The sequence below is a fragment of the Kogia breviceps genome, chromosome 2 (assembly GCF_026419965.1).
Source record: "Kogia breviceps isolate mKogBre1 chromosome 2, mKogBre1 haplotype 1, whole genome shotgun sequence".
Taxonomy (NCBI): domain Eukaryota; kingdom Metazoa; phylum Chordata; class Mammalia; order Artiodactyla; family Physeteridae; genus Kogia; species Kogia breviceps.
Genome location: NC_081311.1, coordinates 95,320,701 through 95,333,020, shown reverse-complemented (window position 1 = coordinate 95,333,020; position 12,320 = coordinate 95,320,701). Strand labels below are relative to the sequence as shown.

General features: G+C 51.5%; 1 protein-coding gene across 32 annotated transcripts in view; it reads right to left on the bottom strand.

Moving 5' to 3' along the window:
- Positions 1–12,320, bottom strand: part of CLASP1 (cytoplasmic linker associated protein 1) — a 264,666-nt gene that overhangs the window by 166,855 nt on the left and 85,491 nt on the right. For 31 of the 32 annotated variants that reach the window (XM_067025830.1, XM_067025846.1, XM_067025828.1 and 28 more), the window contains 3 exons: positions 11,856–11,947; positions 9,776–9,851; positions 2,294–2,391 (listed from right to left, as the gene is read on the bottom strand). In XM_067025830.1, coding sequence (XP_066881931.1) covers positions 2,294–2,391; positions 9,776–9,851; positions 11,856–11,947 — 266 coding nt within the window. The remainder of the gene's footprint in view (positions 1–2,293; positions 2,392–9,775; positions 9,852–11,855; positions 11,948–12,320) is intronic. The other variant, XM_067025855.1, reaches the window with a different exon arrangement.

The window sequence follows — 12,320 nt, the reverse complement described above, 5'->3', positions numbered from 1 at the left end:
AGGCTCTAAGTCTTCTGTAGCTTTTTTCATATTTATTTAATATTTCCTTTTTAAAGGGGGTGGGGGGGATGGTGGGGGGAAAGAAACCACATGACTGGGAATCTGGAAGAGAAGGTTCTCACCCCAGCTCCGGGCGGGACCTTACCTGAACCAATCTCTGTGGAGGGGTCCCCAAGACCACCCCACATTTCATGATTCACTAGGAGGACTCACAGGCCTCAGCACAGAGTCACACTCCCAGCTGTGATCATTACAGTAAAAGCGCACAAGGAAAATCAGCAAAGAGAAAGAAAGGGCGTGTGGGGTGAAGTCCACAGAAACCCAAGCAAGCTTCCCACTAAAGTCACACGCTGAATTCCCCAGCCCCAAGCTGTGACGCCGCGGGTGGAACGCCGGCCACTGGGAGAGCTCGTTGAGTCTGAGAGCAGGGTTTACGGGCGCTGGTCACCCAGGCACCCCCTGCCTGAGGCTCCACAATCGCCAGACCCCCGCAGGAAAGCAGACAGGCAGCCACTCCCCGGCCGGGCTGCAGCAAGAGACCCCCATCCCCGGCCCACTCTGTGGAAATGGTGGAAGCCCCCCACATCCAAGCTCCCAGGCCACAGCCCAGGCCGCCTCTGCAAGCAGGCCTGCGGAGTGAGCTTGCCTCCTGCGCTCATCTCTCTGGACCTCAGTTTCACCATGTCACCTCCCCGTCGTCGGCTGCTAGAGCGACCGTCGGACACGACCCCTGAATCCCACGGGGAAGATGGGGCCGGTCACGGCCTAGGCTGACCGTGAGCTACGCAGCGTGGTGATGCCGTGAGGGAGCAGGAGAGGGTCTCGCTGCCCAAGGCCTGCTTCCCCGACGACGCTGGTGACGTCATCACCAAATAGACACCCCTACACCCGCCGCTGCTCTCCTGCTCATCTCCACCCTCCAGTTTTCCCTAACAGCCCGGTCAGTACTTTCTAGTGCAGCTCCCTCCTAAGTGTTCTCACCATCTATTCAAAGACCAGAAAGTTGAGGTTCCTGAAATACAGGAATCAAAAACCCCTGTTCTCACAGATTGCCTCTTGTAAAAAACACGTAAAGTCGTTGTATTCTCATCTGCTGCCTCTGTCCCACTGAAAGGCTCTCGGTATAAACAGGTGGTCTCTGCCGACCCCTCCCCCAGGGCTCATGGATCACACTCTCTGCTAGCATGGACTATTTCCAGCACCATTATAAACTCTTGTAGTGCTTTAAAAAAAAAAAAGAAATTACAGGGGCCGCAGATTCACATCTGCAGTCAGATGTGAATCTCAACACAGAAAGATGCCCCCCACCGGGCGCTCCAGGCACCCCGACTGCAGGGTAAGTTAAGCGGCCCGCTTCCGTCACACCTGGCCGAGGGGCATCACGGCAGATGGCTCCTGTCTATTTCAACATTCCATCCCACATCGAGATGCCCAAGAGTCCGTAAGCTCTTCTGTGGAACAGGGTGGAGAAAATGAAGAACAGGACTTCAGTCTGAGCCCTGACTTGCTAGCCGGGTGGTCTCTCCAGCCACTTCCTGCCGCCGGGCCTCTGCTGTCCCCGTGGACACAGTGACAGGCCCAGACAAGCCGCTCTGTGAGTCCCATCCAGGCCTAACTTCCCAGGATTTTCACATCACTTTCTCCCACAATGGAATTGGACGGGCAAAAGGCTTAGAATTCATTTGGTGTAAGATTTCTCTGTCGTAGGTAAAATCATAGATGAGTGACTTTTCATTATTTTTAAAATTTTGACTACAACAGAAACATCTGTGGACTCAGGTTGTCCTGGATGTGGTAAGACACTGATCTCCTTGCACTGGAGACTTGGACACCGAGACTGGCATTCCTGACCAGAAAGCTATCATTTCAAAGATGTTTTCCAGAATTATTACTTATATATCTCTATCCAGACTCACCCTGGAAAGGCTTCATTCAAACAAATATTTTTCAAGCCCCTACTATACTAGGTGTCGTGCGTATACAAAATGTAGAACCGTATGAACCGAGAGAATGCTGAATCTTCCAACACCAAACACTTTTAAATATGCTTCTAAAATCGGTATGTGGCAGGGGACCTGGCTAGACGTCTGGGTGAGAAAGTCTTACTTTTGAGCAAGTGGAATGAATGGGGGCCCCTGACACGTGATCTGGGTGAGATCTCCACCCACCGATCCTCTCACCATATATTCTTTCAGTAAAATTACCACAACAAAATAAGCAGTGCAAACCAAGACGTTAACTGAGAAAGAGTACAGGGGGAAGAGCAGAAGAAAGGAAAAAAGTCTGAACTCACCGGGACTGTGGCAATCCTTTCTTACTGAGATCTGCCCTCACACGTTCTCCTACATGTCTGTAAATTTCCACTAAGCTGTTTATTGCTGCATCTCGAACCTAGATGTAAAAGAAGAGATCTTACAGCTGCTCTGTGTCATTCCCCAGCACTTCCTGCTGCGGACACAACAGGCTATACAACACCCCAAGTTTATCACCCACTCACCAGCACGATTCTAAACACAACCCCTAAGGGGCATGGGACTAGACACAGCTGTGTCTGACAGCTTTGACTCTGTGGGCACAGTTCCAAAGAGGAGGAAAACATTCAGATCCCATCCCTATGTACCTGCTAAAGTCCACACCCCTTAGTTCTTTCCATCCTTTAAGACGATGTCTGGAAACCAGACCACCTTTCCAAAATAGAAAACACTACAAATAAATGAATTATTCTAAAACTAAAACACCATGTAAAGCATTCTGGTTGTAGGTCAAATAAACGAATACTTAGGGAGTGACAAAAAAGGATGGTAGAGGCTACACAGAGGCTGCGTTCGAGAAGCTCACAGTTCTAAAGGGAGATGGGGAAAAAAGTCCACAAATTCTACATTTAACACAGGGCAGGAGGTAATAAGTTATACAAAAGAGTACAAAGAGCTCGCATAGTTTAGGGAAGGGAGACAGCACATCAGAGGATACCAAGAAACAGTTTACAGAAGAGGAAGGAACCACTTAAAATGTATTTAGAAGCACAGCATTTTACCAGGGAAAAATGGAATGAGACAGGCTCCAAACAAGGTAAGCAGCCTGCGCAGAGGCATGAAAGCAGAGAAGCAAGGCATACACTTCAGGAAGAGCAAGGCAGCAGTCTGGGCAAACACAGATAGGAAAAGAAAGGTCGCAATATGTAAGGCTCGAGAGACAGAAGGGACTTTAAAAAAAACACTCACACAAAAAACAGAACAGGGAAATTTGAATATGGGCTGTTGTGTATACCAAACATTATAGTTGTATCAATGTTAAATTTCTTGGATGTGAAAACATGTGATTACACAAAAATATCCCTGTTGTTAGCAGACACACACTGAAGTACCTAGGAGTAAAAAGATCGTGTGCTAGATACTTTCGAATGGTTCAAGAAAAATGGTCTATTTCTGTGTGTGTGTGTGTACACATGTGTGTATACACGTTGAGATATAAGACAAACGTGACAAAAGTTAAATGGTAAATATGGGTGTTCACTATACTACCCCTTCCATTTTTCTATAGGTCTAAAATTTTGCCAATAGAAAGGTGGGAAGAAAAGATGTTTTTAAATTCAATGGACTCAAGGCCAGACTGTGGGGTGCCCAGGGGTGCCGAGGGGAGGAGAGCCAGCAAAGACGAGAGAGCAACCACGATTGCAGATTTGGTCTCAAGCAATAAAATCAAAGAAACAGAGAGGGAAGGAGAGAGGGAAGAAGCAGTGGTACAAACGGTTTACAGCTCTGAACACTGCCAAGTTACCCTTTGATTTAACAGCGGTATATGATAGGTAATTTTGGTTACAGTTTTCCCCCTTGTGATAGAAAAAGGCAAATTCTAGGTTCTTATTACTTCTCACCCAAAACCTGATGCTATGCACCAAACTGTGTGTGTGTGACGGCCCCCCCGGCCCCCCCCCGGCCCCGAAACAATTCATATGTTGATGATGGCAGTTAGAGACAGGCCTGTAAAGAAGGTAGTTAAGGCTCAATGAGGTAGTAAGAGTGGGTCCTGATAATAACAGGAGGGGTGTCTTTATAAGAGCGACACCGGACAGCTCTATGTGTCTGCCAGACAGGAAGAGAACCCTCAGAAGAGCGCGGCCACGCCGAAACCCCATTCCGGGACTGCCGGCCTCCAGAGCCGCGAGAGACAAAGGTCCGTGGTTTAAGCCTCCCGGTCTATGGGAATTTGTCACAGCAGCCTGAGCTGACTAACAGAGATCACCGGTTTATTTTGGAAAGGAGATCATTTCTGATGTTGGGAAACATTTCCATACTGAAATGTGCACAGCTTACAAAAGCAGTCAACGCCCCGTCTCAAGGGTCCGTGACAAGTGCATCACCGTGGCTTACTTTCCAGTGATGACACCTGCTCAGGGCCAGAGCAGATCACGCTGGGGACCCCCTTTAAAGAGCAATCGATACCCTCCCTGTCTGCTACTTACAAAGTCTGGGCTATGAAGAGCTGAAGGGATTTCGTGGAGAAATGACTAGCCTTCTAAGTGAACTACGTCAGACAGAGAAAGACAAACACTGCAACGTATCCATAGCTTGTATGTGGAATCTAACGAACACCACAAACTAGTGAATAAAACAAAAAAGGAGCGAGGCTCCCCCCCCCACACACAGAGAACCAGGCAGTGGTTGCCAGTGGGGAGAGGGAAGCGGGGAGGGAGGAGGGGCAACACTGGGGTAGGAGAAACGGGGTTATTATGAGACTGTATGAAATCATGTATGAAACTTTTGACATTGTAAAGCACTATAGAATTCAAAGAATCTTTCATTCATTCGTCCAATCAACTAATAAAATTACTAGCCTTAGAGTCAAAGTAGGCCTGAGGACTTACTTGGCCATTTAGAGGCTGCATAACTTTGGACAAAGCTTTTAAACTCATTCATTCATTCATTCATTCATTCATTCATCCATTCATTCATTCATTCATTCATTCATTCATTCATTCATTTACACATCCTCATTGGAGTACAACTGCTTTACAATGTTGTGTTTTAAACTCTTTTAGTCTCCATTTTCTCCTCCATAAGTGGAAGGCTACCTTGAGATTTTAAAAAATAATGGGAAGAAAAAAAATGGATTTAATTCAACAAATATTTGACTGCTTATTATGTGCCAAACTGGGGCACTACACGGCCCAGGCAGGTAACATGATGCGTGGAGCATCATGCGTGGAGCACGATGACCAATGGCCCCGGCCCGGGACCCGGTGGCAGGGGGAGGGGGATGCCCAGCCTCGGGCAGGCGGCCGCCAACAGGTAGCCGTGGGGCACAGGTACAGCTCTGCCCCAGCTTCACTCTTCTGCAGAAACTCAGAAACGCGCCTCCCAAACGTCAACTCGCAAACCCGAACTCCACGCGTGAAATGAAGTCATCCTGCAGACACGTGTATGTGCACAGACACAGGCCAGCGGTTTGCGCCCCGTGTTTATCTGCATAAAGCACTCAACACAGTGGCCGGTGGGACTGGTATTATCTACAGGTCTCAGACCAGCAACCTTGGCCTTTAAATAGCTATTCCTCAGGCTTAGAAAGCTATAGAGCCAGGGAGCATCTGAGGGTCTAAAAGACCCTTGATTCAAGAATCACATAAGAACAGATTGTGGCACTGCAAAGTATCACAGCCCAACTGAGAAGGGGCGTCCCCTCAAAGCAAATCGGTTCAGGCTGAAGGGACCATGCAGCGCTCCCCTCCACGGGTCGCCACGGGGGCCCCACGCACTTCTGCCTACCCGCAGGCTCGCCACGCAAAGGACCCCGAGAGCTCAGGCCACCAGGACAGCAAAAGACCAGCGCCCCATATATTAAGCTCCACCTGCCGGGCCCTGGCCGAAGGCTTTAGAGAGCCTGAGACCTTCAAATCTACGACTTCGCTCACCGGGCCACTGCTGATTGTGACACAAAGGATGGCGGAGACTGGCGGGCTGGCCACCTGCCGGGGCTCACGGTCACCTCACCGCACCAGGCTGCACCCCAACGTGGGCACCAGGAATGGGCTCCCTACACAGCGGAAACTCCAGGGGGAACTTCACCCCCAGGGACAGGGAGGGCACCCAGAAACCCACTCGAGGCCAAAGCCACCCTGTCCCCGCAGCCACCCACCCACAGAGAGGATGTCCCAGACCCGCCCACTCCTCGGGTGCCAGTCAAACCCTCTGCGGGGGCTTCCTTCTCCTGCCCCTACCCCCCTAAGTCCAGCCAGCCAGCCCAGGGCCAGCTGCGGAGAGCTCTGAGGTCAGCGCCGGCCCCTCAGACACCCCAAGATGCTTCTAGACTCGGAAGATGCGGATCAAACCCCTCAGCAAAACAGACGGCAGGCAGCGGGGGCGAGGGGGCCCTGCGGAGGCGATCGCTGCCTGCCCTGGGCCAGCTCAGCAGCTATGAAGTCAGAGGTCTGCTGGCAGAACTGGAGTTCTCCTTATCTGACAAAGGGGCTCCCCGTCGAGCAGGTGTCTCGGATGCTCCGGCCCCGTCCTCCCTGGCCCTGCTCTCGGCTCGGGAGATAAAGTCTCCCGAGTGTAAAGCCACCCCATAACCCAGGTCCCTTCCCTGACAGCGGGCTAACACCGCGGCACGGGATGCAGCTCTCAACGAGACACGACAGGGAACCTAAGCAAAGCTTCTGGAAGACGCCCGTCCACTCTGCGAAAGAGGGTAAACGCAGGGACGCTCGGAAACGTGCATGTGACATGAGAGAATCAGGCATTCTTGAGGGACAGGAGGTGATAATGGTGTTAAGGTTATGTGAGGGGCTTGGGGGGGTAGAGAGCCCTTACCCTTTAGAGTATTTAAGAATTAAATGAATCAATGTCTAAGATTTCCTTCAAAATAATCTACATTTTGCTTCCAAACAATGGGGTGGGGGAGGGAAAAAGATGAAAGTAAACTGGCCTCGTCTGGTCAGCTGCTGAGGCCAGAGGACGGGCCCGAGGGGATGCTATACGTCATTCTCTCCACTTCTACCTACATTTGAACCTTTCAATCTAGAGAAACAGGAGAGGCACATAGGAGCACCGGGCTTTCATCCGCCAGGCATGCGGGACACGCGTGCAGCTGGGCTGTACCATGCAGGGCCCGTGAGCAGAGCTACAGAGGACAAAGCCCAGGGGGTGGGCAGCCCAGCAGAAGTGGAGCAGGACGCGCAGTCCTGGGGACGTCACTGAGCCGATGACAGGCCCTGGGGCCTCCCTACCTCGGGCCCCCCCATACGTGGGATGCTACATTTTCCCCACTGCTCTGGTGATTCTGAGTTGGATTTTGAGTTACTTTCAGCAGCCAAAAGCATCCTGAGCCACACAAAGCCTGGGCATGGGCGCCCGCTCTGAGAAGCTGAGTCACGCTGCACTCAGACCAGAATCAAAGGACTCACAGCCTCTGGGGCAGGAGTGTTTGCGGGGCTCAACACACACACACACACACACACACACACACACACACACACACTCACTCACTCACCCCCACAGAGGACCGAGAGCTGGATGGAAGCCAACGGGGGCCCAGTGCAGTGACAGCACCAGCAAACACACAACTGTCCTCTCTGGCCTGAGGCGTCCATGGCCAAGAGGGGAACACTGCTCAAGTAGCCATGGGGGAGTCTACACAGTCCTAAGGCCACTGGAAGGCAGTCCTGGGACGATAAAGAGGAGACAGGGGTAGCCCTGACCCTTAAGGTTCAGAGACCAGCAGGAAAGACTGACGAGGAAATGGAAGTAAAGTCAGGAGCGTAAGCACACGCGACATACACACACACTCTGGAAGGAGGGATGGTTAAGTCGGTTGTTTAGCATCAGAGGGGCGGGCGTGGAGCCCCACGTGTCTGTGTCTGCACACATGCGGAAACGCGCGGGTAAACACTCCTAAGGACTCCTCGGATGCTCGGTGTGGGAAACTGGCTACAGGTGCTGCCACTCCAGACTGCTGACAGCCGCCCACTGAGCCCCGCCTCGTTCCCCCCGGCACGCAGCCTCTCTGAGGCCAGCGGGGATACTCACGTCACCCGTCAGGCCAGTGCAGGCACCTGAGTGAGGAACAGAGAGCCTCGACCAGCCCAGCTGGCTCTCCTGATCTACCGAAGGGGCCACGTGGTAGCAGTGACAGCCTCAAGGAGTGACCCCCATAAAGGACTTTTTTCCACAGAAAACAAAACGGAGACAAGACGTTAAGGGGGCAAAAGGGCAAAATAGTCCATCTGGTAATTCAGAATCTTTTTTAAAAGTAGCTTCAGTTAGGGACTTCCCTGGCGGCCCAGCGGTTAGGACTCCACGCTTCCAATGCAAGGGGTGCAGGTTCGGTCCCCGGTCCGGGAACTAAGAGTCCGCATGCCGCAGTGTGGCCAAAAAAATTAAAAATACAAAGCAGCTTCAGTTATTTTTAAATTGATGCTGAACATAAGGTATGATCCAGGAAATAAAAATATTTAAAACTCAAATTTCCAATGTCAGATATTTTCCACGAAGGCTGGAGAGAGAATGCACGGAAAGAAGAAAGTGGGCGCAGGTGAGGGAGACCAGGGACACAGCCCAGGAGCGAGCGAGCGAGCAGGGGGAGTGGACGGCGACGGGGAAGGGAGCACAGCAGAGCACCAAAGGGGAAGCGGGAAAAACAGCCGGCATCAAAGGCGGAGATGAGGAGGGAGAAAGGATGAGGGAGCAGGAGGCTCTGCAGCCCAGGGGCCCTGGGAGCTGAGCTGGGGACGGTGCAGGGAGAGCAGAGCCACCTACGGAGGGCACTTGAGCCATCGCCAGTCGAGACTGACGGTTGAGATGCTGTCCACCACGTACCGTCGACCCCTGAACACTGCGCGGGGAGGGGGCCACCAACCCTCCAGGCATCCACAGATCTGCCGGATCCAGACCACCGGGGGCCATGCGGTGCCACGGTGTTTCCTAATGGACATCCGCCTACCGGGGGCCATGCGGTGCCGCGGTGTTTCCTAATGGACATCCGCCTACCGGGGGCCATGCGGTGCCGCGGTGTTTCCTAATGGACATCCGCCTACCGGGGGCCATGCGCACTCTGATCCCATATGTTGTTCGACGGGCAGGTGCACGTTTCTTTTGTGAGTTACTGTTCCTACTTTCAGCCCCTTATCTAAGCAGGTGTGTGAGCCAACGTGACAGACAGGGCTCTGGGTGATAACCAGAACTGACCTGGGAGAGAACTGACACTTCCAGGGCCCGGGCTGCCGCTCACTGCTCAGCAAAGCCCCTCCCACCCACCCCGACACCAGGGCAGTGGTGCTTCGACGTTTCGGGGTTTTGTTTTACTATACATAAAATAACAAGCACAGGTCAGTCTGAGGTGTTTCCACAGTTATATGCACCAACGTGGCCACCGCCCCAAACATAAACGTGGGCCCTCTCTGTCACCTCCAAGAGGCCCCCGCAGGCCCTGTCCAGCCCACCTCTCCCACCCCAGAAGGGGGCCGCTGCTCCGCCATCAGCATTACTCCCTCCCCACGCCCACCCCTCTAGCTGCAGAGATGGTGACCAGAGTGACCTTCTCTTGGAGGCTGGTCTGATGACATCACTTTACAGGCTAGTGAGGGCCCATCCCAACGTGGAGAAGAGGGCAAAGCAGGCCCCCATCCACCAAAGACGCTAATAAATGCTACTGGGCACTAACGCCCATCGCCTCAACCAACACCTGGAGCTCGAGAGAGAGAGAAATAAAGTCCCACCCAGAATCAAAATGCACCCTCACTGTCTACAGCCAATGATTTCTCTTTCTCACTAAATACACTCACCTGGCTGTTAGGATCTCCAAGCAGGTTACATATATGTGGCACGATCTTGCTTAGTGTTAAGGTATGTGCTCCAGAGCTGAAAACAAAAGCAGTGCTTTACTATTGGTGGGAAGAGAGGAAAGCACGCTGCCTCTCCGCCCTCTCACCCCTTCCTTCCCTCCCTCCCTGGGCCCATCGCCACCTCCCACCAAGGCTCGCCCCTTACCCTTCCCCCTCTGCTTCCAAACTAAACGCACATCCGCACGGCCCCTCCGCACAGTTCTAAACTGTGAGTGCCTCTCAGGACAAGACCCCCCACACACACTCAGGGTCCCTGCATCCAGCCCAGCCCTTCGCTGCCAGGCCGTGGCCGCAGCCTCGCCCACGTGGGGTCCTGCCGTCTTGACACTGCCATGCGTCACGCGGTGGTCCCTACTCCGGCCAACTCAGTGTGCTCAGCCAGCCGGCAGGCTCCCGGGGGGTCCTCCCCTAATCGCCCTGCTGTGCGGCTCTCTGCCACACCAGACGTTCAGTTAATAACCGCTTGAAGACAGACTGCAATAAACGGCTGAGAGGATGCCAGCTGAATGATGCCCTGCTGGAGGACAGCTCAGCTATCTCCAGCTATTCACCGCCATAAACTAAACGCTGTCACAGACACCCTCTGTCAACAAGACCCTCCCTGATTCCTCCCGGAGGACTCTCTTAGGACAAATTCTTAGATGCAGAACTACAGCAAGCAAAGGCTAGAAACATTTTTTAAAAGCTTCAGAGACCAGGGGCTTCCCTGGCAGTCCAGTGGTTAAGACTCCGTGCTTCCACTGCAGGCGGCACAGGGTTCGATCCCTGGCTGGGGAACTAAGATCCTGCCTGCCACGTGGTGCAGCCAAAAAAAAAAAAAAAGCTTCAGAGACCGAATTTAATTAATGGTCCCAAAATATCTAGCACATCAAGAGAGAAAAACTTATAAGGTACTATAAACGTTACAATCTCCACTTTGTTTTTAAAAATAATAAAACTCTAAAGGCTGGAACAAAATGCTACATGTTAACAGTGATTATCTAAAGGTGGCAGAATTATAGACAATAATCATTTTCTTCTTTATGTAAATTTTCTGTGATATACACAGTATTACTTTTGTAATCAGAAAAGGTGATTTGTAATTTTTTATTTTAAAAAAGGCACTCCTACAAATAAGCACTTAAAAAAAATGTTCAACATCAACAGTCATTAGGGAAACACAAATTAAAACCGCAATGACACAGCGTATATCAAAATGGTTAAAATTAAAGACAGTGGGAACATTCAATGCTAGCGAGGAAATGAAGAAACTGAATCATTCATACTCTGCTGGTGGGAATGCAAAATGATACAGACAGCTCTAGAAAATAGTTTGGCAGTTTCTCTTAAAAGTAAAGATGAATCTACCAAATGACCCAGCAATTGTACTCTTGGGCACTGACCCAAGAGAAATGAAAACTTCTGTTCATGCAGAAACTGGTACATGTGTGTTCACGACAGCATTATTTGAAATAACCCAAAACTGGAAATATTCAAATGTCCTTCAACGCGTGAATGGTTAAACACACTATGATATGTCTATACCAGGGAATTCTACTCATCAATAAAAAGGAACAAACTACTTTCAGGCAACAACATATATGCAATCTCAAGGGAATTACGCTGAGAGGAGAAAAAAAGGTCAACCTCAAACAGTCACAATTCTGTGTGATTCCATTCATAAAATAACAAAATCGCAGAGCTGGAGAGCAAATGAGTGGCCGCATGGGAGCGCTTGGGGAGAGGTACGGGTCTGCACCTTGAACATGGCAGTGAGTTACCCGGAGCTGCACCCGTGACAGAGCTGCACACACACGACACGCGTGCGTCCTGGAAGAACCTGAACAACCTCTGTGGATCGTATCTACACCAGCTTCCTGGTCTGGACCCTGCACTACAGACACGCAAGACGACAGGTGGGTGCATGGCACCTACCAGGACGTTTCCCTACAACTTCCTGTAGATTCGTGATTATTTCAGAATTAACAGTTACAGATACAAAAGCTCAACCGAGGACACCCTGAGGCCCCACCAGACTTACGCGTTGAGTGTAGCGACCAGGCAGAGACACGTGCCTTCCCGGGTGCGGAAGTTCTTGTGCTTGAAGCCTCCCAGCATCCGGTCCCACACGTACTGCAGGCGCAGAGGACGGGGGGGAGAGGAGAGAGGGCAGCTTCTGCAGCCCCGTCCAACGCGGGGCCCACGGGGGTCGGGGAGCGGGGGCGGGGGGGACACATCGCAACAGGTGCCAAAGCCCTCCCCACCTCATTTAGCTCATTTAGCGCTCATTTAGAGCTCATTTAGCGCTCTCGAGAGCTTGCTGGAAAATGGTAACTTATGCTCATATATCAAGTTAAAAACGGTCAAACCACATTCCTTTATACGATTGCGTTTAATTCTCCCAACAACTCTGAAAGGGAGGTCAAACTGTCCCCATTTTATGGGTGAGGAAAATGAGGCCCAAGGTCACATACTGACACTGCTCTCTCAGCTTCAACAGCTGTGC